The sequence below is a fragment of the Phyllobates terribilis genome, unplaced genomic scaffold (assembly GCF_046119375.1).
Source record: "Phyllobates terribilis strain yellow unplaced genomic scaffold, ASM4611937v1 Scaffold_4__5_contigs__length_816908805, whole genome shotgun sequence".
NCBI lineage: Eukaryota > Metazoa > Chordata > Amphibia > Anura > Dendrobatidae > Phyllobates > Phyllobates terribilis.
The window spans coordinates 74508782-74533666 of record NW_027362764.1 but is presented as its reverse complement, the minus strand read 5'-3'; the positions used below and the strand labels follow the sequence as shown (position 1 = coordinate 74533666).

At 39.7% G+C, this 24885-nt stretch overlaps 1 protein-coding gene across 3 annotated transcripts in view; it reads right to left on the bottom strand.

The window, feature by feature from the left end:
- SPAG6 (sperm associated antigen 6) overlaps positions 1 to 24885 on the bottom strand; it is a 229105-nt gene that overhangs the window by 47705 nt on the left and 156515 nt on the right. For all 3 annotated transcript variants that reach the window (XM_073676498.1, XM_073676499.1, XM_073676500.1), the window contains 3 exons: positions 14169 to 14374; positions 11378 to 11551; positions 5885 to 6037 (listed from right to left, as the gene is read on the bottom strand). In XM_073676498.1, the coding sequence (XP_073532599.1) occupies positions 5885 to 6037; positions 11378 to 11551; positions 14169 to 14374 (533 nt within the window). The remainder of the gene's footprint in view (positions 1 to 5884; positions 6038 to 11377; positions 11552 to 14168; positions 14375 to 24885) is intronic.

Genomic DNA, 24885 nt, shown 5'->3' with positions numbered 1-24885 from the left:
AGGCAGTGCCCCGCTTCGTGCCTGTTAATCTGCGTCCATCAGGGGCCTGAAAGGGTTACTGTTTCCACCTGTATGTCAAAAACAGCTGTTCCATTTGTTCTTCCAAAGATGCACGGGGGAATATGGAAATATTGATTTTTTTTTCTCCAAAGGACTAAATGGTCTATTGTATGAACCAGGCAACTTGGGGCCTAGGTTGGCGAGGCCTGCTGGGATTTCTAGTGCCACAATAGGAGAGCCGCAGCTTGTCTTCATGTGTAATGGCAGATATATATAATATGGGAAATACTGCATTGAGTAAACATACAATAGGTAATTCTCTTTTAAGTTCACTGAATTTCTGAGAAGAGAATGTAGGGTAGGACATGGCAATTTTTAAGAAAAATGACCATAAGCAAAGCTGATAATTGTGATATTTCCTAGCAATTAGCTTATATAATCAGGAGCTCAGGTGAAAAGAAGTCGTCAGCGGAACCCAGAACGTCTATTAAAACACAGAGCTGCTGGTCAACACTGGCTTCCTGATAGCCGTACTGGCGATCCTCTCCGGAAGTGCTGGTACCTACGCCTGTTCTCGAAAATCACATATTCTGTCACCCACAGGCTAAGCTTATCCTACCAGGACTGAACAGAAAATATACACTTTCACCTTAAAGAACCCTTCCATAAGCCTCCTATACATTGCAGTTTGATAGGAAGCTTACTGACAATTAGGTTTTACTTAATTTTTTTGCTTCAATATCCTGCAGTCATAGTAAACTTGTGAGTTTTTGTAATTTACCACATTACCTTATTTTGCTACCTTCTCTCTCAAACACTATGCTTCATTGTTGCTTTATATGGCCAGTTCAAGCTCCTTTAAAAGCGTCTTTCAGCTGCTGCTCAGACAAGATCTGTACACTGCATTCAAACAGCCTGTGTACTGGACTTTCCCTGTTTGATGCCGGATTGGGATGCAGAGAGGCTCAAACAGGGAAAGTCCTGCACACATACTGTTTGAATATAGTGTATGGATCTTGGCTGAGCATAAGAAGAAAGGATCTTCTAAAGGAGCTTGAACTAGGCAATGAAACAGCACTGCAGAACAATGTTTGCAAAAGCGAGTGTTTAGAGAGGTTGTCCGCTACTTTTACATTGACGGCCTATCCTTAGGATACGTCACCAATGTCTGATCGGCTGGGGTCTGACACCCGCCACTCCCACCAATCAGCTATTATGGGTGGCAGCGGCCGCCGGCCGGAAGTACTTACTTGTGGAGCTGGCCGTCTACTTGTACTTGAAGTGGCCGGGGCTTGTTACTGCACATCCGCCTTCTATTGATTTGAATAGGAGGCAGATGTGTAGTACCAAGCCCCGACCACTACAAGTAGACAGCCAGCTTCGCAAGTAAGTACTTACAGCCGGCGGCCGCTGCTACCGATAACGGCTGTTTGTCGGGGGTGCCAGCTGTCGGACCGTGGCCTATCAGACATTGATGACCTATCATAAGGATAGGCCGTCAATGTAAAAGTAGTGGACAACCTCTTTAATGACCCTATAGTGTTACATGGTGCCCAATGAAATCAATAGGCTCTTATGATGAAGTAGAGACATGCAAGATCCTACAGAGAAAACACTCTTTGCATCTATTCTCAGCTCTGACAGTCCAAATGGAAAGGGTATATGGAATTGGATTTTCTACATTTTAGCCTTATTTACCTACAAAATCAAATAAATAATCTTAATAATAATATTCTTCATTTTTATATAGCGTCAACATATTAAGCAGCGCTTTACATACATTATCATTGCTGTCCCCATTGGGGCTCACAATCTAAATTCTCTATCAGTATGTCTTTGGAGTGTGGGAGAAAACAAGAGAACCTGGACGAAACCCACGCAAACACGGGGAGGACATACAAACTCCATGGAGATGTTGTCCTTGGTGGGATTTGAACCCAGAAAAAATATGAATTCTCTCTCTTATTAACTATCTTATAACCTTATTGGTTTACATTTCACAACCACTAACTCATTTTGCCCAGTTTACTGCATCTCAGGGTGACTGTGTAATTCCTTTTTGTCTACATCATTGTTGATTTGTTTTGTGTGTATATAATCAATTTGTGTATTAATAAAATTCTACTCTTTATATATATTTTGATGAAGTCAACACTCCATTTTTTCATTATTTGAATTTCCAAAAGAGGGTTGCAAAGTATGTAAATTTTTCAAAATACAGTAAGGAATTGCTATTTAAGCACTTCCTCTGAGAAGGCGTTAGATAATAACATTCAGGACTGTAGTAGTTATCCAAATTCCTCATGATGTTAAAGGTCATGAGACTATAAGCTGTGTTATATTTGGGCAGAAGGCTATGTATACACTATGGACTGTCGTAAAGGAGGTCTATAGTCATAGAAAAAGGAATAGGTTAGAAATGGCAAATGTGACAAATATACATATGTATGTCTGTATATACAGTACAGAAAAAAAGTTTGGACACACCTCCTCATTTAAAGATATTTCTGTATTTTCATGACTATAAAAATTGTACATTCACACTGAAGGCATCAAAACTATGGATTAACACATGTGGAATTATATACTTAACAAAAAAGTGTGAAACAACTGAAAATATGTCTTATATTCTAGGTTCTTCAAAGTAGCCACCTTTTGCTTTGATGACGGCTTTGCACACTCTTGGCATTCTCTTGATGAGCTTCAAGAGGTAGTCACCAGAAATGGTTTTCACGTCACAGGTGTGCCCTGTCAGGTTTAATAAGTGGGATGTCTTGCCTTATAAATGGGGTTGGGACCATCAGTTGTGTTGTGCAGAAGTCTGGTGGATACACAGCTGATAGTCCTACTGAATACACTGTTAGAATTTGTATTATGGCAAGAAAAAAGCAGCTAAGTAAAGAAAAACGAGTGGCCATCATTACTTTAAGAAATGAAGGTCAGTCAGTGCGAAAAATTGGGAAAATTTTGAAAGTGTCCCCAAGTGCAGTTGCAAAAACCATCAAGAGCTACAAAGAAACTGGCTCACATGACGACCGCACCAGGAAAGGAAGACCAAGGGTCACCTCTGCTTCTGAGGATAAGTTTATCCGAGTCACCAGCCTCAGAAATCGCAGGTTAACAGCAGCTCAGATTAGAGACCAGGTCAATGCCACACAGAGTTCTAGCAGCAGACACATCTCTACAACAACTGTTAAGAGGAGACTTTGTGCAGCAGGCCTTCATGGTAAAATAGCTGCTAGGAAACCACTGCTAAGGACAGGCAACAAGCAGAAGAGACACCCCCACCCCATCACACTTCCTCCTCCATGCTTCACGGTGGGAACCAGGCATGTAGAGTCCATCCGTTCACCTTTGACATATATATGTATGCAAATGTGACAGTACAGACCAAAGTTTGGACACACCGTCTCATTTAAAGATTTTTCTGTATTTTCAGGACTATGAAAATTGTACATTCACACTGAAGGCATCAAAACTATGAATTAACACATGTGGAATTATATACTTAACAAAAAAGTGTGAAACAACTGAAAATATGTCTTATATTCTAGGTTCTTCAAAGTAGCCACCTTTTGCTTTGATGACTGCTTTGCACACTCTTGGCATTCTTTTGATGAGCTTCAAGAGGTAGTCACGGGAAATGGTCTTCCAACAATCTTGAAGGAGTTCCCAGAGATGCTTAGCACTTGTTGGCCCTTTTGCCTTCACTCTGCGGTCCAGCTCACCCCAAACCATCTCGATTGGGTTCAGGTCTGGTGACTGTGGAGGCCAGGTCATCTGGCATAGCACCCCATTACTCTCCTTCTTGGTCAAATAGCCCTTACACAGCCTGGAGGTGTGTTTGGGGTCATTGTCCTGTTGAAAAATAAAATGATGGTCCAACTAAACGCAAACCGGATGGAATAGCATGCCGCTGCAAGATGCTGTGGTAGCCATGCTGGTTCGGTATGCCTTCAATTTTGAATAAATCCCCAACAGTGTCACCAGCAAAGCACCCCCACACCATCACACCTCCTCCTCCATGCTTCACGGTGGGAACCAGGCATGTAGAGTCCATCCGTTCACCTTTTCTGCGTCGCACAAAGACACGGTGGTCGGAACCAAAGATCTCAAATTTGGACTCATCAGACCAAAGCACAGATTTCCACTGGTCTAATGTCCATTCCTTGTGTTCTTTAGCCCAAACAAGTCTCTTCTGCTTGTTGCCTGTCCTTAGCAGTGGTTTCCTAGCAGCTATTTTACCATGAAGGCCTGCTGCACAAAGTCTCCTGTTAACAGTTGTTGAAGAGATGTGTCTGCTGCTAGAACTCTGTGTGGCATTGACCTGGTCTCTAATCTGAGCTGCTGTTAACCTGCGATTTCTGAGGCTGGTGACTCGGATAAACTTATCCTCAGAAGCAGAGGTGACTCTTGGTCTTCCTTTCCTGGGGCGGTCCTCATGTGAGCTAGTTTCTTTGTAGCGCTTGATGGACTACCTCTTGAAGCTCATCAAGAGAATGCCAAGAGTGTGCAAAGCAGTCATCAAAGCAACAGGTGGCTACTTTGAAGAACCTAGAATATAAGACATATTTTCAGTTGTTTCACACTTTTTTGTTAAGTATATAATTCCACATGTGTTAATTCATAGTTTTGATGCCTTCAGTGTGAATGTACAATTTTCATAGTCATGAAAATACAGAAAAATCTTTAAATGAGAAGGTGTGTCCAAACTTTTGGTCTGTACTATATATATATATATATATATATATATATATATATATATATATATATATATACACACACACTCACACACACACATATATAGTTACACAAATATATATATATATATACACATACATACATGTATATTATACATATGTAGACATAATTCATGTTTTAATGGTAGATAGTCTTCATAACCTGAGCAGCAGAGTGTGTTTGTGAGTGCTGCATAGTACAAGCTCATAATTATATGGGTTTATTAGCATATTAACCATAATGTACCACTGTAATTATTCATAAGGGAATCTTAAACAGTCCCTAATGAATAATTTTATGCGTGCCATTTGCTAAGCTGCTGCATAGTAACAAAAGATGCAGCTGATGGGTGACATCTCTGAATCCAGTACAGTCACTCACAATACGTAGAAGGACTGGCACAACTCCGCACAACTGGCACTTTCGGTCCAAGATTTCAGAGGGCGGAGAATAATGAATGGGATTCGGCAATGGATCTTGGAAGACCTGGTATTTACTTTTCTCTTTTCTGCGGACATTATTAGAGAGGGCCAGCGGAAGACCTATTAGGCACCTGATTCTTTATTGTGACCTTTTTCACTTTTGTGTAAAGAAGAAAGCCACCCAAAAAAATGGACACTTTTTATTAATTTGGATGTAAGAGAAATTACAATATTTTGGCCAATATGCTCATTTTACCTCCAGAAATTAAGGCATATTTCAATTTAGTGGTGACAAACAAAAGACAGTAAAGTCATAATGGTTGACACTTTGGAATCAAAATACTTTTCAAAAATGATAACCAACATGGCATTTCTCACACTTTTGCAAAAATGGCCACCACAAAGAGATATATAAATGCCAGAAAATGCTACTGTTCTTAACTTGTAATCTTCTTTTAAATGCCCTCTTTATTTTCAAAGCTATGCACAAAGTCAGTCTGGCACCAAAAAACTTAGATGTGGAAGCCCCAATAGCAGGAATCATTAGTGATGCATACCCCATTGACTTTGTTCTGGTGATTAAAAGTAGATCTAATAAGTAGAAGGATGGTAATAGTAACTAGCAGATGACAGCTACTGTGACACGGTGTGTTATTCTCCTCATTATAGGACATTCCACCACATAATGTAAGCAAGGAGCACATTCTTCTCCAGTAACTAACCTTTGAGATGATGACAGCCATTGCAAGGTTCTCGGAATGAGCCGCTACATAACCCAACATCATGACCCCAGGAAGTCTCACATTCCCCTTGCTGTTCCCAATGCAGTCTATGACAGCGGCCACTCCTCCCGCATTTACTATGAGCTGAGACAGCTGGAATTAAAAGATGATAAATTACAATTTAGCAATAGAAGAAATGAAAATAAAACAGTAGTACAGTTATATGAAAAAGTTTGGGCACCCCTATTAATCTTAAGCTTAATGTTTTATAAAAATTGGTGTTTTTGCAACAGCTATTTCAGTTTGATATATGTAATAACTGTTGGACACAGTAATGTTTCTGCCTTGAAATGAGGTTTAATGTACTAACAGAAAATGTGCAATCTGCATTCAAACAAAATTTGACAGGTGCATAAGTATGGGCACCTCACCAGAAAAGTGACATTAATATTTAGTAGATCCTCCTTTTGCAAAAATTACAGCCTCTAGTCGCTTCCTGTAGCTTTTAATGATTTCCTGGATCCTGGATGAAGGTATTTTTGACCATTCCTCTTTACAAAACAATTCCAGTTCAGTTAAGTTTGATGGTCGCCGAGCATGGACAGCCCTCTTCAAATGATCCCACAGATGTTCAATGATATTCAGGTCTGGGGACTGGGATGGCCATTCCAGAACATTGTAATTGTTCCTCTGCATGAATGCCTGAGTAGATTTGGAGCGGTGTTTTGGATCATTGTCTTGCTGAAAGATCCATCCCCTGCGTAACTTCAACTTTGTCACTGATTCTTGAACATTATTGTCAAGAATCTGCTGATACTGAGTGGAATCCATGCGTCCCTCAACTTTAACAAGATTCCCGGTGCCGGCATTGGCCACACAGCCCCAAAGCATGATGGAACCTCCACCAAATTTTACTGTGGGTAGCAAGTGTTTTTCTTGGAATGCTGTGTTTTTTTGCCGCCATGCATAACGCCTTTTTGTATGACCAAACAACTCAATCTTGGTTTCATCAGTCCACAGGACCTTCTTCCAAAAAGAAATTGGCTTCTCCAAATGTGCTTTTGCATACCTCAGCCGACTCTGTTTGTGGCGTGCTTGCAGAAACGGCTTCTTTCGCATCACTCTCCCATACAGCTTCTCCTTGTGCAAAGTGTGTTGTGTAGTTGACCGATGCACAGTGACACCATCTGCAGCAAGTTGATGCTGCAGCTCTCTGGAGGTGGTCTGAGGATTGTCCTTGACTGATCTCACCATTCTTCTTCTCTGCCTTTCTGATGTTTTTCTTGGCCTGCCACTTCTGGCCTTAACAAGAACTGTCCCTGTGTTCTTCCATTTCCTTACTATGTTCCTCACAGTGGAAACTGACAGGTTAAATCTCTGAGACAACTTTTTGTATCCTTCCCCTGAACAACTATGTTGAATACTTTGTTTTCAGATCATTTGACAGTTGTTTTGAGGAGCCCATGATGCTACTCTTCAGAGGAGATTCAAACAACTTGCAAGTGGCCACTTTAAGTAGCTTTTCTCATGATTGCATACACCTGGCTATGAAGTTCAAAGCTCAATGAGGTTACAAAAGCAAAAAAAGTGCTTTAGTAAGTCAGTAAAAAGTAGGTAGGAGTATTTATAACAAGAAAATGATAAGGGTGCCCATACTTATGCACCTGTCAAATTATGTTTGAATGCAGATTGCACATTTTCTGTTAGTACAATAAACCTCATTTCAAGGCAGAAACATTACTGTGTCCAACAGTTATTACATATATCAAACTGAAATAGCTGCTGCAAAAACACCAATTTTTATAAAACATTAAGCTTAAGATTAATAGGGGTGCCCAAACTTTTTCATATAACTGTATATAGGCTATAAATATGCAATTAAAAGAAACATCTCTGAAATCCATACTACATGGTTTACTAGCAATTTTAGAGTGCTTGCTTTATGCTTTTTATTTGTTTAACGTGTGTCGGATACCAATGGCAAGGTTTACATGGTTGAGAAATAGTGGAAAAAGATGGCAGGAGTGAAGAACAATATTGCATCAAAACAATGTATGCAGTTTAATTGTCAGCCCAGTCGGAGCATCGCTGTGAAGGACCACTGCCAATACACCATAGTCTCTCTATTCTCAGGATCATGGGGTATCTAGATCTTATGATCGCCAACGATCATAAAGTAATGACATATCCTAAGAAATATGCCAACACTTTGCTAACATTACAAGACGATTGATATGCAGTACATGTAAACATTTACTACTATCATATCTATCTAAATTTTCAATAAATGCTAAATCCAAATGGGAAGCAGAGGTTGGGCCTATTATCAGATGAAATGTGGGAAAACATCATGAAGTGCACTCCCAGGTTGTCACGGAGTGAGTCTCAGAGTCTCTCTCAATTATACCTGATTTACAGGGTTTACAGAATGCCTAGATTACTCCACAAAATGAGAATTAGGCCCCATTCACTGAGTCCTAGGTGTGCAAGGATGAAGCCCATTTAAAGCATATATTATGGAAAAGCACAAGAATTGGAGATTTTTGGAAAGAGATATTATCTCTGATAGAACGGGTCTATCATATAAAACTTTGGTTAGACCCAAGAGTATGTATTTTGGGTATACTATAGAGGAGATGGACCCCCAAGTCCACGATAGTGATAGGTATGCTTCGAATTTTATATCAAGCTCGCAAATTACTTGTCTTACACTGGGTAGATTCCAGTCCCCCTGCTGCTGCAGAATTAATAAATAATATAATAAGACTTGAAAAAGCAGTGTATCAAAAAAGAAATGCTCTAAACAAATGCCAAAAAAATGGCAAAAAATGGTTGAAAACTCTAGGGTTTTCCTCTAATATTGTAGTAAGAGAACAGATTATGCAGATGTTTCCAGCACTTTTCTGATTATCTAAATGAATATTAATAGAGGTTGCATTTGGCTTTTCAATATAAACATATAATAATGGGGTGAGGGGAGAAAATGTACAAATTTTGTTTGCCTAAAAATAGAAAATACTGCTATTTAGGCATCTATTTTGACGATAGGCTTGACTGGACGGTGTATGCATAAGAAATCTGCAACTTTCAGATGGTGCTATAAGAATAGTGCATTAAGTATTACTGTATTCCTTTTTAGGGCTCGCTCCCACTTGCGATGCAATTGCACGAGTTCAATCCAATAAAAAAATCGGATTGCACTCTCCCCAATGTTACCCCGATTCAGCATGTGAAAACAATCGCAGCATGCGGCAATTACATCCTCAAATCGGATAAAATGCACTCATATAAGTCTATGGGTACGTGTGAAACATCGCACTGCACTCGGATATTACTCGAGTGCAGTGACATTCTTGCCGATGCCGGCAACAGAGGATATGGAGAAATTCATTTCTTCGTCCCCTCCGCAGCTTCGCTGCAATTCTCTCATGTGAGAGGATCGAAGCACAAAGAACTGACACTTGGCTCACGCTCGCAGCAGCCGAATGTTATTAGCATATCACTTATGCTAGTGGGACCCCGGCCTTAGTGTTTGTATTTTGTTACTTTTAGGAAAATGGAAAATGAAAAATCAGGAGTGGAACAATCAGAGGAAAAGTATAATAGAAACACGTCACCACTTCTGTATTTATCACCCACTCCTGGTTTTGACTTACAAATACTGATGTAAAATACTGACCAAATACTGAATGTGTACACGTGGCCTTAGGCCTCAATCCGACATCGGTTTTTCTGGCACGTGTTTTTCACAGATACCCTTCGTACCTGTGATAGTATATGGGTAGTTAACATTTTTTTGCTCAAACTGAGTGGTCTGTGCAAAATCACGCAGACATGTCCGACATTGATATGGATCAAAATTATCAATGCAAGTCTATGGGTCCTCTCTGCGCTGTCACTTTTTCACGGACTGATAGATTGGAGAAGGTGGAGAAACTGATAAAGCTCGCCAAACTTTGATGAAATTCAGATGACTCCCTGATGAAAATCACTGGTGAAGCTCAGTCTGTTTTTCTCGTACATGAAAAAAAACAAAAACTGATGACTGAATGAGGCTTTAATGTTAAGGATTAAATAAGTGATGTTGTGCGCTAAAAAAGAGTTTGTAATAGTTCTATTAAGAAGGCCACAGATATGTCAGCCAAGCCTGCTGAATGTAGTGTGCATGGGGGCAGACAGAGCGGATTTCAACATCCAGATTGCTGTTCCCTATAGATAAGCAGTGCCAGTGGTATCTGGCGGTCACTTCTCTCCTTAGGCCACATTCATACTTTCAGTATTTGCTCAGTGTTTTACATCAGTATTTGTAGGCCAAAATCAGGAGTGGCCTTTTATCTTCCAGTGACAATTATGTAACTTGTGACGGAGCCTCCTAAAGTCCTAACTCCTAATGTATAAAGACCGGCACCAAGGATGCATCACCACAGAACTAAGCAGATTTGCCATACAGGGTGTGCTCACATGGAGTTTTTTCCTACATGGATTTTGTAGTGGATTTGCTCCAAAATCCATAACAAATACTTCTTCAAATATTCTTTGAATATGCTTCCTCTTGATGTAAAAGGAAAATCCACATTGTTGTTCATAATGCGGGTTCTTTTCAATGAGGTTTTGAAAGCCTCGCGGAAAAAAAAAAAGAAATTGTCACTTCTTTAATGCGGATTTTTTTTTAAATTTGCACCAGACTAGACAATGGCATATAGAAAAAAAGTTTAATAAAAATCTGCAAAACAAAACATAACAATTAAGATCTAAAAACCTTATAAAAAAAACAACACACGGATTCTCTAGAAAATCACACTGAACTTTTACTCCTGAAAAAAACTCCATGTGAACATACCCTTAGAAGTCTGAAAAATGTAGGAGACATCCATCATAGGATTTGTGATGGAGGCTGAATAGAAATAGATTTTTATGCATCTGCAAGATGTCACAATTGGATTGGGGCCGGTGATCTACACCATTAATGCTTTATGACAACCTCTTTAATGCCAATTTGTGCGGGATCTCTGTGAGAAGCCGAGAGTAAAAAATTGAAGAATGGGGGAGACAGAGTTTACAAAATGGTCTCTAAATTGTTGTGACATGGCAGAGCTGCCGTCATCCAATGTGAGAAATACATATTGGGATGGGGGGTATATATATAATGATTTCTAACTCAGCATATCTTTACTCATATGATAATGTCATCACTTGACATTCACGACTATTGCTGAATCAACAATTGATACCAGCTTAGCAGCAACCCTTGAGGGCAACAGGTCGCCTCACGGCAGCCCATAGAAGTCATGCTGAGTCACGATCAACAAAAGAAAGGATTTCAATATCCCGCACGCTAATTCATCTGATGATGACTCACATACAAAAGGATTAAAGTATCATTTTAATTTGTAGTTTACTCTCTCAACCCACCAATCTAGCTCCAAGTGCTGCTATTAATCCGCGCTGAATTATATATTAACGCTGCACGTCGCTATCTTGTAAGACATTTACCTCGGGTGTGTGTCGGGCAATTTCTCGGATTAGAGTGGCTGAGTTTTTCCTGACGTATTCGTCCGGGTCTTTCAGGCAATTCAAGACTACTGGGAAAATTTCCGCTTCTACCACCATCTCTGCTAAATCCACCGAATGCTTGGAAATTTGACTTAAAGCAGAAAGCACCTGTCGCTGTTACATAGAGACAACGTTATGTCTGAGATCACTGTATTACTAAGGGAGGACAACAGTTTCAATATTGCATAATGAGAAGTTAGACAATTTTCCATGGTTTTCAAGATCTCTGCTTGCAGTCATGTCATAGCAACCTTTCCAGTTTACTCCTAGGTATAAAAACCTGGTTATATGGACGTACAGCAATGACAGCTGAGCTGCAAAGAGCAGATTTTTATCTAGTTGGTTAAAATAATGAAGTAGAACTTTCCACTACACAAATAATCGGCTTTGTCTAATCACACCACAATAACCCTTTTAGGTGTCCTCATTAATTATTTCTGCCGTTTTTCCAGAGCTGTACAAAATGCTGTGATTTTTATTTATTTTTTTAATGGCTTTTAGGCAACGTTCCCACAATGAGCTTTTGGTGCGTTTTTGAGGCTACATGTTTGTGCTGTGTCAAAAACGCCCGGTCTTACAGTTCTAGCAATTTATACAAATCTCCTGCCCGCTGTGCTTCTTTTTAACGCTGCGTAAACCGACCTGTGGTGCGTTTTTCAAATCTGCAGCTTATCAATTTCTCTGGCGGATATGCTGAGTTTTCTGTGCAGATTTTCCCCATAGACTTGCATTAGATGCGGAAAATTTGCAGCAAAAAAACGCACATTTGTTTTTAGTGCATTTCCGCAGCGGAAACACATCAAAAACGTATTTGATCCGCACCTAAGTATAGCAATAAAGTTTTGTCAAAGCAAAAAAACAGGAAGAATCAAAAACAAAGCAGCTTTATTTAAAGCATGACACAGCAAACAGAGACAAAAAAGCGCAGGGTAAAAACCTAATAAAAACACACACAAAAACAAAATGAAAAAACGCATGTAACCTAATTTAAATAATAGGTGCAGAAAATCTGCAACATCAAAAACACACCAAAAGCTCATCATGCATTTCAAGGGTTTTTTTTTCTATAAAAAATCCTTAAGGAAAAATACAGAAAAAGACACCACAACAAGTTTGCCAAATAGCCAAAAGAGCATCAAAAGCTTTGAAAGAAAGTCATAAAATGAAAAAAAAAAATGCAAAAAATTGCATTGTTTGGATTAGGTTTCATATTTTATTGACTAACAGCCACAGAAGAGAGTGTAAAATCCTCTAGCCAAGGGTGATTTCACACACATCATTTTCCGCCATGCTTTGCTTTTTTGCTTGAAAAAACGATGTAGCCACATGACAAGTGAGCTGAAAAATATTAAATATGGTAGGCTTTAAGCCATTTACTAGATCTTAGTGTGTATTTGGGTCCTCAGTTTCCCTCCCCTCTCCCTCCAAATTGTAGCATGTTCAAAGCTAAGTGCCCACGTAGCATTTTTCAAGCGTATATGCTGCGAAATTTCTGCAGCATAAACGCTTGTTAAACGCTAGGTAATCCGCCCCCATGGTCCCCAAGGGGATTCTGCAAGTTCTATGCCCTTATGTGGCATTTTTCCATATATATATATATATATATATATATATATATATATATATATATATATATATATATATATATATATATATATATATATATATATGTATATGTACGTATATTAAAATTTTCGAAAAGGACAGAAAAAAAATGCCAAAAAAGGACTTTGTGAAGAAAACTTTCTTTTTTACGTGGATTTTTTTCCAAAATACAAAGTAACAACCACTAAAACTAATCTTTGAAAAAAAAAGCTCCACATTTGACCATCAAATCACTGAAAAAGGCAGAATGCACAAAAATTGCATAAAAAAGCACATAAAAAATGCTAAGAAAAAAAAACTTGTTTTCTTTTATGTATTTTTTGGATGTGGATTTTTCAGAGAACCTTTCTGGCGACCAAAGTAACAAATGAAATGATAACACAAGATCATCTGCTATGACTGCTATACTTCTCTTTGCATCACATTTTCCAATCTATTCCCTCTGCTCAGTCTTCTGCCTCTGGTTTTGAGAAACTTCATGTTATATTAGAGACCTATGCTGGATTATCAGATACTAAGTGTTATCATATGGCACATGAATTCCTTTTTGTACATGTTTACTGAAAATAGTTTTATAATCTAGATTAACTACAATATATTAATAACATTTGGGGTAATTTATACAGCAATAGGAAAACACTGACATGCGTGTATTCACTATATACTACATAAACTTCTTCTCAAGTAATAACGGGACACATGGCTGCAAATGTATAACTGCAGAATGAATGGGAAAGTGAATTCCTTTGGTGGCTTTGTGCTAGTCACTGGAGATCACCCAAAAGCATCTGTCCAAGGCAAACAATTCATGACAAATGAGAAAAGCAGCTACATTGCAATATTCATGGTCCAGGAAGTAGATTATCTAAAGGGCTTAATATAACTAAAACCCTAAACTATCTTTGCTGTTTTTCTACAGATGTAGCAGACTTGAGAGTGTTACATTTAACAAAGCTGCATGTGTCATTTGGTACAACTCATCAAGATATTACAAAAGAAGGCAAAGGATACATTTAACTTGTGCATCCTCTAATGTATCACATTAAACATATTATTCTACCCTGCACACAAAGAGTTAAAGGCACAGTAAATACTAAAAGTAAAAAGGATAAATGAGAGTGCGTACCTTGAGTTTAGCATCTGGATAGAGAATCATCTGGGCTAGGTGGGCGATTGCCCCTGCGTCCACCACCGTCTGCGCCAGCTCTGGAGAATGCTTTGATAGATCACTCAGAGCTGAAGCAGCAATCCTTTTCAAAGCGACTTCTGGCTCTTGGATACACAGCACTAGGAGGGGAACTGCTCCTGCATCCACCACAGCTTGTGACAGTTCTGGGGGACCAACAAGAGGTAATTAAGTAAGCATGGGTGACTGACCCTTGTGCAAGCCATTTTTCACTATGACAGACACACCAAAGGAAGAGAGGGCAGGGTGGACTTTGCTGTCTGGAGATCTGCATTTCAAATCAGCCCTCCCAGTTCCTGCAGACATGTGGACCAATCCCTGGCTGAAAGGGACACCGGTCAATAGTTGGAGACCCCCCCCCACCTTTTTTTTAACACACACTGGAGGTAGATTAGGCTGTTATTCTATTGGAAAAAGTAAGCAGATGTCAGCTGTTAGGGCCAGACTAGTCCACGTTGCCATTATATGCATGGCTGACCACAGGAAACAAAGCAGTCACATCACACAAACCTACAGGAAGGTTTATCTGTCATCCTCCAAAGATATTCTGCACAAGACAAAAGTACTTCTCACAAAGTCAGTACAAAGACCTATAGATAATCATGACCTAAGGACTATATATTTTTTTATTATATTCACAGGCACTAGTGTATATTATATATTGCTAAAACGTCATCTCGATAAACAAAATAAAATATTACAAATATTAAACAATATGAATTGTTACATGCTATTGTCACAATATAAAAAAGTTTGTTTTTCTATGTAATATTGTTATACCTAAAAGAGATCTAATATCAGCCTCTATTTATCTATCCATCTCTTTAAATCTCTCATATCTATCTAATGTATATTTATCTTTCAATTCATCTAGTGAGCCATTGATCTAATTTTTTTTGTTTATCTATCATTGCTGATCTTTCTCCCATTTTATCTATCTATCTATCTATCTATCCTTATATACAAATATCAACTAGATATGCAATGAAAACAGAAAACAAATTTGATCATAATGATTTGTTTTAAGTATTTATCGAACTTTAGAGGTAGTAACATCTAATCGCTGCATTTGTTTTAATGTTATTACAAAATGTCTTACATGCACATGAAGATCCTAAATAATCATATATTCTATGTAAAATATTTACCCGAACAAGGAGATGAAAACAGAAAATAATGTTCTGCCATCTTGTGGTGCCATTTTGGGCACCACATTTTAAAAAAGACATAGACAAACTGGAGCAAGTTCAGAGAAGAGCGACCAGAATGGTGACTGGTCTGCAAACTATGTCCTATGAGGAACGGTTGCAGGATTTGGGAATGTTTAGCTTGCAAAAAAGAAGACTGAGAGGAGACTTAATAGCTGTCTACAAATATGTCAAGGGCTGTCACATTGTAGAAGGATCATCTTTATTCTCATTTGCACAAGGAAAGACTAGAAGCAATGGGATGAAACTAAATGGGAGGAGACACAGATTAGATATTAGAAAAAACTTTTTGACAGTTAGGGTGATTAATGAGTGGAACAGGCGGCCACGAGAGGTGGTGAGTTCCCCTTCAATGGACATCTTTAAACAGAGGCTGGACAGACATCTGTCTGAGATGGTTTAGTGAATCCTGCTTTGAGCAGGGGGTTGGACCTGATGACCCAGGAGGTCCCTTCCAACTCTAACATTCTATGATTCTATGATCTATTCAAATTATCAGAAACAAATAGGATCTGTTGCCCGATAACTAGTGTTACATTATTTTTCTGTTGTGATATTTCTTTATTTTTATACAAAGAGCCACAAATAGTCACTGCACACTCAGTACAATGGTCTCCATGGTTGAGGTCAGTTCTCACCATTGGATGGAAATACTCCACAGCTCAGCACCACTTCTGTCTACACTGATCTTAAAAATCCGATTTACATGGCTTATAGCATTTTCTTTCATGGGGAATATATTGGAATAATGTTTACGTTATTTTTGCCAGCAGTACATGATATAAATGAGTCAATATGAACAGTTTCTGGCAAATTCAACCCTGAGAGATATATACAGATACAACTAATGTTGATTAATCCGCAATTGGGATATTATTGTGAAGCCATTATGAATAGTGTGTGTGTATGCATATGTTTGTACGAGTGTGTGTATGTATAGGTGTGTATGTACAGTGCCTACAAGTAGTATTCAACCCCCTGCAGATTTAGCTGGTTGACACATGCGGAATTAACTTGGCATTGTGACATTTGTACTGTAGATCAGTCTGGAAGTGGGAAATGCACTGCAGCAAATTTTTTTTTTTTTTTTTTAAACGTTAAAAAGTTAATTCAGAGTGTCATTTATTATTCAACCCCTCAAACCACAAGAATTCTGTTTGGTCCCCCTAAAGTATTAAGAAGTAGTTCAGGCACCAAGAATAATGAGCTTCACATGTGTGGATTAAAGATCTCTTTTGCCAGCCTTTTCTGACTATTTAAGACCCTCCCCAAACTTGTGAACAGCACTCAGACATGGTCAACATGGGAAAGACAAAGGAGCATTCCAAGGCCATCAGAGACAAGATCGTGGAGGGTCACAAGGCTGGCAAGGGGTACAAAACCCTTTCCAAGGAGTTGGGCCTACCTGTCTCCACTGTTGGGAGCATCATCCGTAAGTGGAAGGCTTATGGAACTACTGTTAGCCTTCCACGGCCAGGACAGCCTTTGAAAGTGTCCTCCCGTGCCGAGGCCAGGCTTGTCCGAAGAGTCAAGGCTAACCCAAGGACAACAAGGAAGGAGCTCCGGGAAGATCTCATGGCAGTGGGGACATTGGTTTCAGTCAATACCATAAGTAACGTACTCCACCGCAATGGTCTCCGTTCCAGACGAGCCCGTAAGGTACCTTTACTTTCAAAGCGTCATGTCAAGGCTCGTCTACAGTTTGCTCATGATCACTTGGAGGACTCTGAGACAGACTGGTTCAAGGTTCTATGGTCTGATGAGACCAAGATCGAGATCTTTGGTGCCAATCACACACGTGACGTTTGGAGACTGGATGGCACTGCATACGACCCCAAGAATACCATCCCTACAGTCAAGCATGGTGGTGGCAGCATCATGCTGTGGGGCTGTTTCTCTGTCAAGGGGCCTGGCCATCTGGTCCGCATCCATGGGAAGATGGATAGTACGGCCTACCTGGAGATTTTGGCCAAGAACCTCCGCTCCTCCATCAAGGATCTTAAGATGGGTCGTAATTTCATCTTCCAACAAGACAACGACCCAAAGCACACAGCCAAGAAAACCAAGGCCTGGTTCAAGAGGGAAAAAGTCAAGGTGTTGGAGTGGCCTAGTCAGTCTCCTGACCTTAACCCAATTGAAAACTTGTGGAAGGAGCTCAAGAATAAAGTCCACATGAGACACCCAAAGAACCTAGATAACTTGGAGAAGATCTGCATGGAGGAGTGGGTCAAGATAACTCCACAGACCTGTGCCGGCCTGATCAGGTCTTATAAAAGACGATTATTAGCTGTAATTGCAAACAAGGGTTATTCCACAAAATATTAAACATAGGGGTTGTATAATAATTGACCCACACTTTTATGTTTAAAATTTAATAAAATTCAACTGAGCAACATAACTTTTTGGTTTGTAAGATTTATGCTTCTGTTCATAAATCCTACTCTCGTTTGCAGTTTGAAGGCTCTAACTTATTTGCATCTTATCAAACCAGCTAAATCTGCAGGGGGTTGAATACTACTTGTAGGCACTGTATGTATGCATGTATTTATATGTGTGTGTATGTATGCATGCATGTCTAAGAGTGTATGAATATGTGTGTATGCATATATGTATGTGTGTGTGTATATGTATATATGAGTATCTGTGTTTATATATAGATCTGAGTGTGTATATGTGTCTCTTTGGTGGACACAGACAGAAGAGGGCCCCTGTATAAGAACAATATGTGAGCCCTTTGCAGTCTAATATCTCATCATAATGCATCTCTTTATGTGTTTCTTTGGAGGTGGTAGTGGCCCCCTTACCTCTTGGGCCCCTGTGGTTGCACTAGTGGTATGTCTGCCCCTGATCTGCGCGTGTGTGTGTGTGTGTGTGTGTGTGTGTGTGTCTGCGTACAAATGCATGTACATGTGCGTGTATACATAAGAAAGGGGATGGTATATGTATAAACACACATATTTACACACAACACACATGGGACAATTGGAAATAATGAAGATTAATTTCACCCAAGCACACTTTGTGTTTTTCCCCCACAGAGGATTTACTTACAAATTGCTGTAGGGCCCCAGTGTAAATGTGACCTAATTACCCTGAAGGTGAGGTAATTTGAGTCAGAGAAGTGAGTGAACCACAAAGAGTCTCAATAATAGGTTGTATGTCAAATGGATTGTCCATTTTTAATGGCTGGTAATGTCCAAATGATCAAATTACTGGTTAAAACATAACATCTGACAAATATCAGGAAAAGGAACAGTTATAAAACAGAGCACACTAAACAGGGATAACGCAGAATAGAAAAAACATAATGGATGTGTTTCCCATGTTGGATGTTTTCAGCTGCTACCTAGTAGGGAAATGTACAAAAAGTGCCATCCACATATCACATAAGATTCCTTTAATCTGACGACATCAGTAGCCAGATGATCAAACACCACAGACTGCCATAGAAATCAGAATACATTTGTGTTCAGCCTAAAACCTGGCCTTAGTCATACTAGGATATTTTTTTCTGATTCAGGTAACACCCCACTCACATCTGGGGTTTGAAACATTTATCAGCTTCATTAATTATTTTGAGATCCATTTTATTTTACAAATATTTTTATTTAGATTTGGTTTATTAAAAATAATGGAACTATTTTTACCTTTAAAGGGAGGGATACAGTAGGCTCCAAACGTCTTACAGTCCATGCTCATCTTTTATTCTCTTCAGCATCATGATGACATCCTGCTGTCTTTCAGTTATGTGGCGCTATAGCTGTGACCAGGCAATTACCTGTGGAGGAGCCTGAGCACATGGCACTGGCATTATAGGCATTTCAATTGTACCCTTCATCATTTTAACTAGTTCAAGCCCAGGCCATTTCCCCCGTTCCTGAACAGACACATTTTCGGGGGTTTTTTGTATATGTAGTTTAAAGAGCTGTAAATTTTTTATCTCATTTGGAAATTTAAATAATTTTTGCGGCTTTTTCTTCACGACACGTAGAGCCCAGTTTTTAATTTTATTTTCATACTCTGTTTTATTTTTTTTTGCCTAGATCTTTTCACATTTTTGTACTTTTTTTTATGACCACACAGGACCACTAAAAAATATTTTAAATGCTATCCCCTTGGCATACCAATTATTTTTATATATTGGACATATGGGTCCAATATATGGGAGTGGGGCTAGTAACAATGATTTGGATTAGCAGTGTTATGTTTCTTTGTTGTTTTTTTTTACCTTATCTGTTGCTTCTTATTTTTTTATTATTTTATTTATTTCACACATTAAGGTCTCCATAAGGTCTTGAAAAATCTTTGAAGGGCATGTCAATATTTAAATACCTTTTTTTTTTAACCTAACTTCCCCTGTAACTGGGGCTGGCATATTAACCACAGTTACAGGGTAAATTCAAACTCCTGGCTGCATAGCAGGGCTGACTGGGTCTCCCTCCCTGCACCCAGTGATCACATGATTGCTGGGTCCAGAGAAAGAAGTGATATCAGCGCTTTCTATGTTGTATACACAGTGCTAATTCAGCGCTGTGTATACAGTTGTCAAGAAGGAAAACCCTCTCCGCCTTCTCTACGGGGAGTCCGGCTGTGTTTGACAACCAGCTCCCTGCTCTGCAGCTTCCCAATGTCATACAGCTGTTATACTATGGAATGACAATTTAGAACATCACTGCATAGTAGAATGCCGACTGCCCAGATGTCAGTCTATGGACGGACCAGAAGTAGTTAAACTATTTGGAGCCTACAGCATCCTTTAATAAAAAGTCAGAAACCCCTTTAATGGTCAAAACACAATGTGTCATATTTATCAAATCTGTCTAATTCTTAGAAAGTATAAACTTAGATTAGACAGTCACAACAGGAACCAGATCTGGCGTATTTTAAGACTATCTCCTTCAATGGAAGTCTTCAAACAGAGGCTGAATATACATCTGTCTGAGATGGTTTAGTGAATCCTGCATTGAGCAGGGGTTGGACACAATGACCCTGGAGGTCCCCTCCAACTCTAACATTGTATGATCTAGTCTAAGTTTACAAATTCTATAAATTAGCTTATTTTGTGCCAGAAATGTGCCCCAAAATCTTATCGCATGGCATATTAAGTTATAAAGTCACACCCATTTTACTAAACAAACCCATTTTCAGTGAGGCCAAACATCCTGGCTGGGGAAGGTACAGAAAGTGTCTAAAACTCATGATAAATAGGGTGAACGTTATGAAAGGCAGTGCTAAATTCTGGTACATTTAGTTAGATAAAACCTTTAACAATAGGGGAGATTAATTGATAGTGTCCAACATTTAAACAGTGTAAACTTAGAGGTGGCAAGCAGAAACTGTGGTCTGGTCAGTGTCTAAATCACGTAATAAATTTGGCACATGGCATGCACATTCTTTTTTTTGCCACAATTTAAGCCAAAATCGCATTTTGCACAGTAAATATCGTCAATGTAAAAAAGCATATATTTTCACCCATCTTTAAAAGTTATCACCTATCTGAGGGATATAGGTCCATCTACTGTGACCCCCACCGATTCCAATAGCATGGCTCTGAAATGCTCTGTCTGAAAAAGTAAACCCCTGATATATATACTACCTCTTTTTTTTTATACTCTCTTTGAGATTGCCAGAGACAGTTCAGTACAGCGCTCTGATTTTTCCAACAGTTTCCTAGAGAAAGAATGGATCGGTGGGGCATATGTCCGGCCACTGCTCTATTCAAACGAGGCATTTCAGAGTCCCGTTCTCGTGATAGTTGGGCCTTTTCCTATCAGTAAGTTACCACTTAGGCAATGGATAGGTAATCATTTCTAAAGAAGGAAATAGCCATTTAAACTAATCTAGTTCATCTTATAATTCTATTGTGATTAAAAAAAAACAAAAAACATTTAATTTGTAATTTTAACTTAAAAGAATCTGTATATTAATAAAAATCTGATAAAAAAATACATTTTCTAAATTGTTGCATCTGATGGAGAAAATTATTAATGTCTGTGTAATGACTTCACTAACAGCATTATAGATGTGTTTTGATGTGTACCGTATTTTTGGGACTATAACGCACACTTTTTTCCTCCAAAATTTTGGAGGAAAATGGGGGGTGCGTCTTATAGTCCGAATGTTGGGGGGGGGGTATATTTATGTGTGGTGTGGGGAGAGTGGTATCGGTGGAGGAGCGGGGCACAGGAGGCAGCAGCCGCCTACTGCAGCCTACACTGTCCCCACTGCTAAAGAAAATGAATATTCACTGCTCCCCTGAATATTCATGCTCCTTAATAGCGGTATACAGTGTAGCCGCGCTGCGGCTCCTGCCGGCTATCTCCTGTGCCCGCTGTTAAAGGGCATATAATGGGGAGGGGGTGAATATTCATGCCCTTTAATGAGCGGGCACAGGAGATAGCCGACAGCAGCAGCAGCTGCAGCGCGGCTCGGCTGTGTGACGGCTATGAAGGAGAGTGAAGTCACTGCTCCCAGCGCACACAGACCCGGCGTGGGGAGCAGTGATTTCCAGCAGCTGATCTCGCCTTGTGAGCCACGCATGGCAGTGACGTCATGCGCGGCTCACATGGAGAGATCAGTGCAGGCAGACTGGACGCAGCGCTGGAGGAGAGAAGAAAGGTGAGTAGGAGTGTTTATTTATTTTTTTTTAATGTGCAGCATGATGGGGATTAGGGGTGCCATGCATGCCAGGACAGGAATTAGGGGTGCCATGCATGCCAGGACAGGGATTAGGGGTTCCATGCATGCCAGGACAGGGATTAGGGGTGCCATGCATGCCAGGACAGGGATTAGGGGTGCCATGCATGCCAGGACAGGGATTAGGGGTGCCATGCATGCCAGGACAGGGATTAGGGGTGCCATGCATACCAGGACAGGGATTAGGGGTGCCATGCATACCAGGATAGGGATTAGGGGTGCCATGCATACCAGGACAGGGATTAGGGGTGCCATGCATACCAGGAGAGGAATTAGGGGTGCCATGCATACCAGGATGGAGGGATGCCAGGCATACCAGGATGGGGATGGGGACCACGTACAAAATGAAGGGGGGCAGCATATATACCAGGATGGGGGATATTGTCAGAATTGGGGGACATTACCCCTATACCAGTGTCAGCAGAAGACCCCCTCCCCCTTAAAAGTGCATCATGACCACCTTTTTTGCTTAAACTTTTATATTTTTATTTTCCTCCTCTAAAACCTAGGTGCGTCTTATGGTCCGGTGCGTCTTATAGTCCAAAAAATACGATAATTAATGTGTCACTAACAGGTTTCACTTATTTTACTCATTTTAACTGCTCTATACAGACTGAGCAGATCTCCAGGTACAGTTATATGAAAAAGTTTGGGCACCCCTATTAATCTTAAGCTTAATGTTTTATAAAAATTGGTGTTTTTGCAACAGCTATTTCAGTTTGATATATGTAATAACTGTTGGACACAGTAATGCTTCTGCCGTGAAATGAGGTTTATTGTACTAACAGGAAATGTGCAATCTGCATTCAAACAAAATTTGACAGGTGCATAAGTATGGGCACCTCACCAGAAAAATGACATTAATATTTAGTAGATCCTCCTTTTGCAAAAATAACAGCCTCTAGTCGCTTCCTGTAGCTTTTAATGATTTCCTGGATCCTGGATGAAGGTATTTTTGACCATTCCTCTTTACAAAACAATTCCAGTTCAGTTAAGTTTGATGGTCGCCGAGCATGGACAGCCCTCTTCAAATGATCCCACAGATGTTCAATGATATTCAGGTCTGGGGACTGGGATGGCCATTCCAGAACATTGTAATTGTTCCTCTGCATGAATGCCTGAGTAGATTTGGAGCGGAGTTTTGGATCATTGTCTTGCTGAAAGATCCATCCCCTGCGTAACTTCAACTTTGTCACTGATTCTTGAACATTATTGTCAAGAATCTGATGATACTGAGTGGAATCCATGCGTCCCTCAACTTTAACAAGATTCCCGGTGCCGGCATTGGCCACACAGCCCCAAAGCATGATGGAACCTCCACCAAATTTTACTGTGGGTAGCAAGTGTTTTTCTTGGAATGCTGTGTTTTTTTGCCGCCATGCATATCACCTTTTTGTATGACCAAACAACTCAATCTTGGTTTCATCAGTCCACAGGACCTTCTTCCAAAAAGAAATTGGCTTCTCCAAATGTGCTTTTGCATACCTCAGCCGACTCTGTTTGTGACGTGCTTGCAGAAAGGGCTTCTTTTGCATCACTCTCCCATACAGCTTCTCCTTGTGCAAAGTGCGTTGTATAGTTGACCGATGCACAGTGACACCATCTGCAGCAAGTTGATGCTGCAGCTCTCTGGAGGTGGTCTGAGGATTGTCTTTGACTGATCTCACCATTCTTCTTCTCTGCCTTTCTGATGTTTTTCTTGGCCTGCCACTTCTGGCCTTAACAAGAACTGTCCCTGTGTTCTTCCATTTCCTTACTATGTTCCTCACAGTGGAAACTGACAGGTTAAATCTCTGAGACAGCTTTTTCTATCCATCCCCTGAACAACTATGTTGAATAATCTTTGTTTTCAGATCATTTGACAGTTGTTTTGAGGAGCCCATGATGCCACTCTTCAGATGAGATTCAAACAGGAGAACAACTTGCAAGTGGCCACTTTAAGTAGCTTTTCTCATGATTGCATACACCTGGCTATGAAGTTCAAAGCTCAATGAGGTTACAAAACCAAAAAAAGTGCTTTAGTAAGTCAGTAAAAAGTAGGTAGGAGTATTTAAAACAAGAAAATGATAAGGGTGCCCATACTTATGCACCTGTCAAATTTTGTTTGAATGCAGATTGCACATTTTCTGTTAGTACAATAAACCTCATTTCAAGGCAGAAACATTTCTGTATCCAACAGTTATTACATATATCAAACTGAAATAGCTGTTGCAAAAACACCAATTTTTATAAAACATTAAGCTTAAGATTAATAGGGGTGCCCAAACTTTTTCATATAACTGTATATGTCATGCCAGACATTATTTGTACTGCAGGCGCCCATAATAGATTGAGTTATAGATAACCATAATATTGCAATAAACCACAAAATGGAAGACCGAACCACAAGACGTGACTGACAGCTTTCAAAGCTGCGGTTTCTGCTCCTATCCTGTTTTGTATCTGAGACGTACACTCTGTGCAATATCTCTGCAGCACCTGTTGTGACATCCTGCCACAGTGAGGATCAGCCCTTTAGGGCAGTCGGCTTTGAAGATCAAATAGAAGAAAAAGACTCTGCATACAGAAATAGTCCTATATTCAGACACATACAGTCCCCCCCAGTCTTCATGATATAGATCATAAATATCATAACAACAACTAAAAATATCTACTATAATACACATTATTAGAAACATATACAAATCAGGTTATAAAGGTCTGATTAACTATTTACATGACCTTTTTTCACACTCTGTACGCACAAGATATGT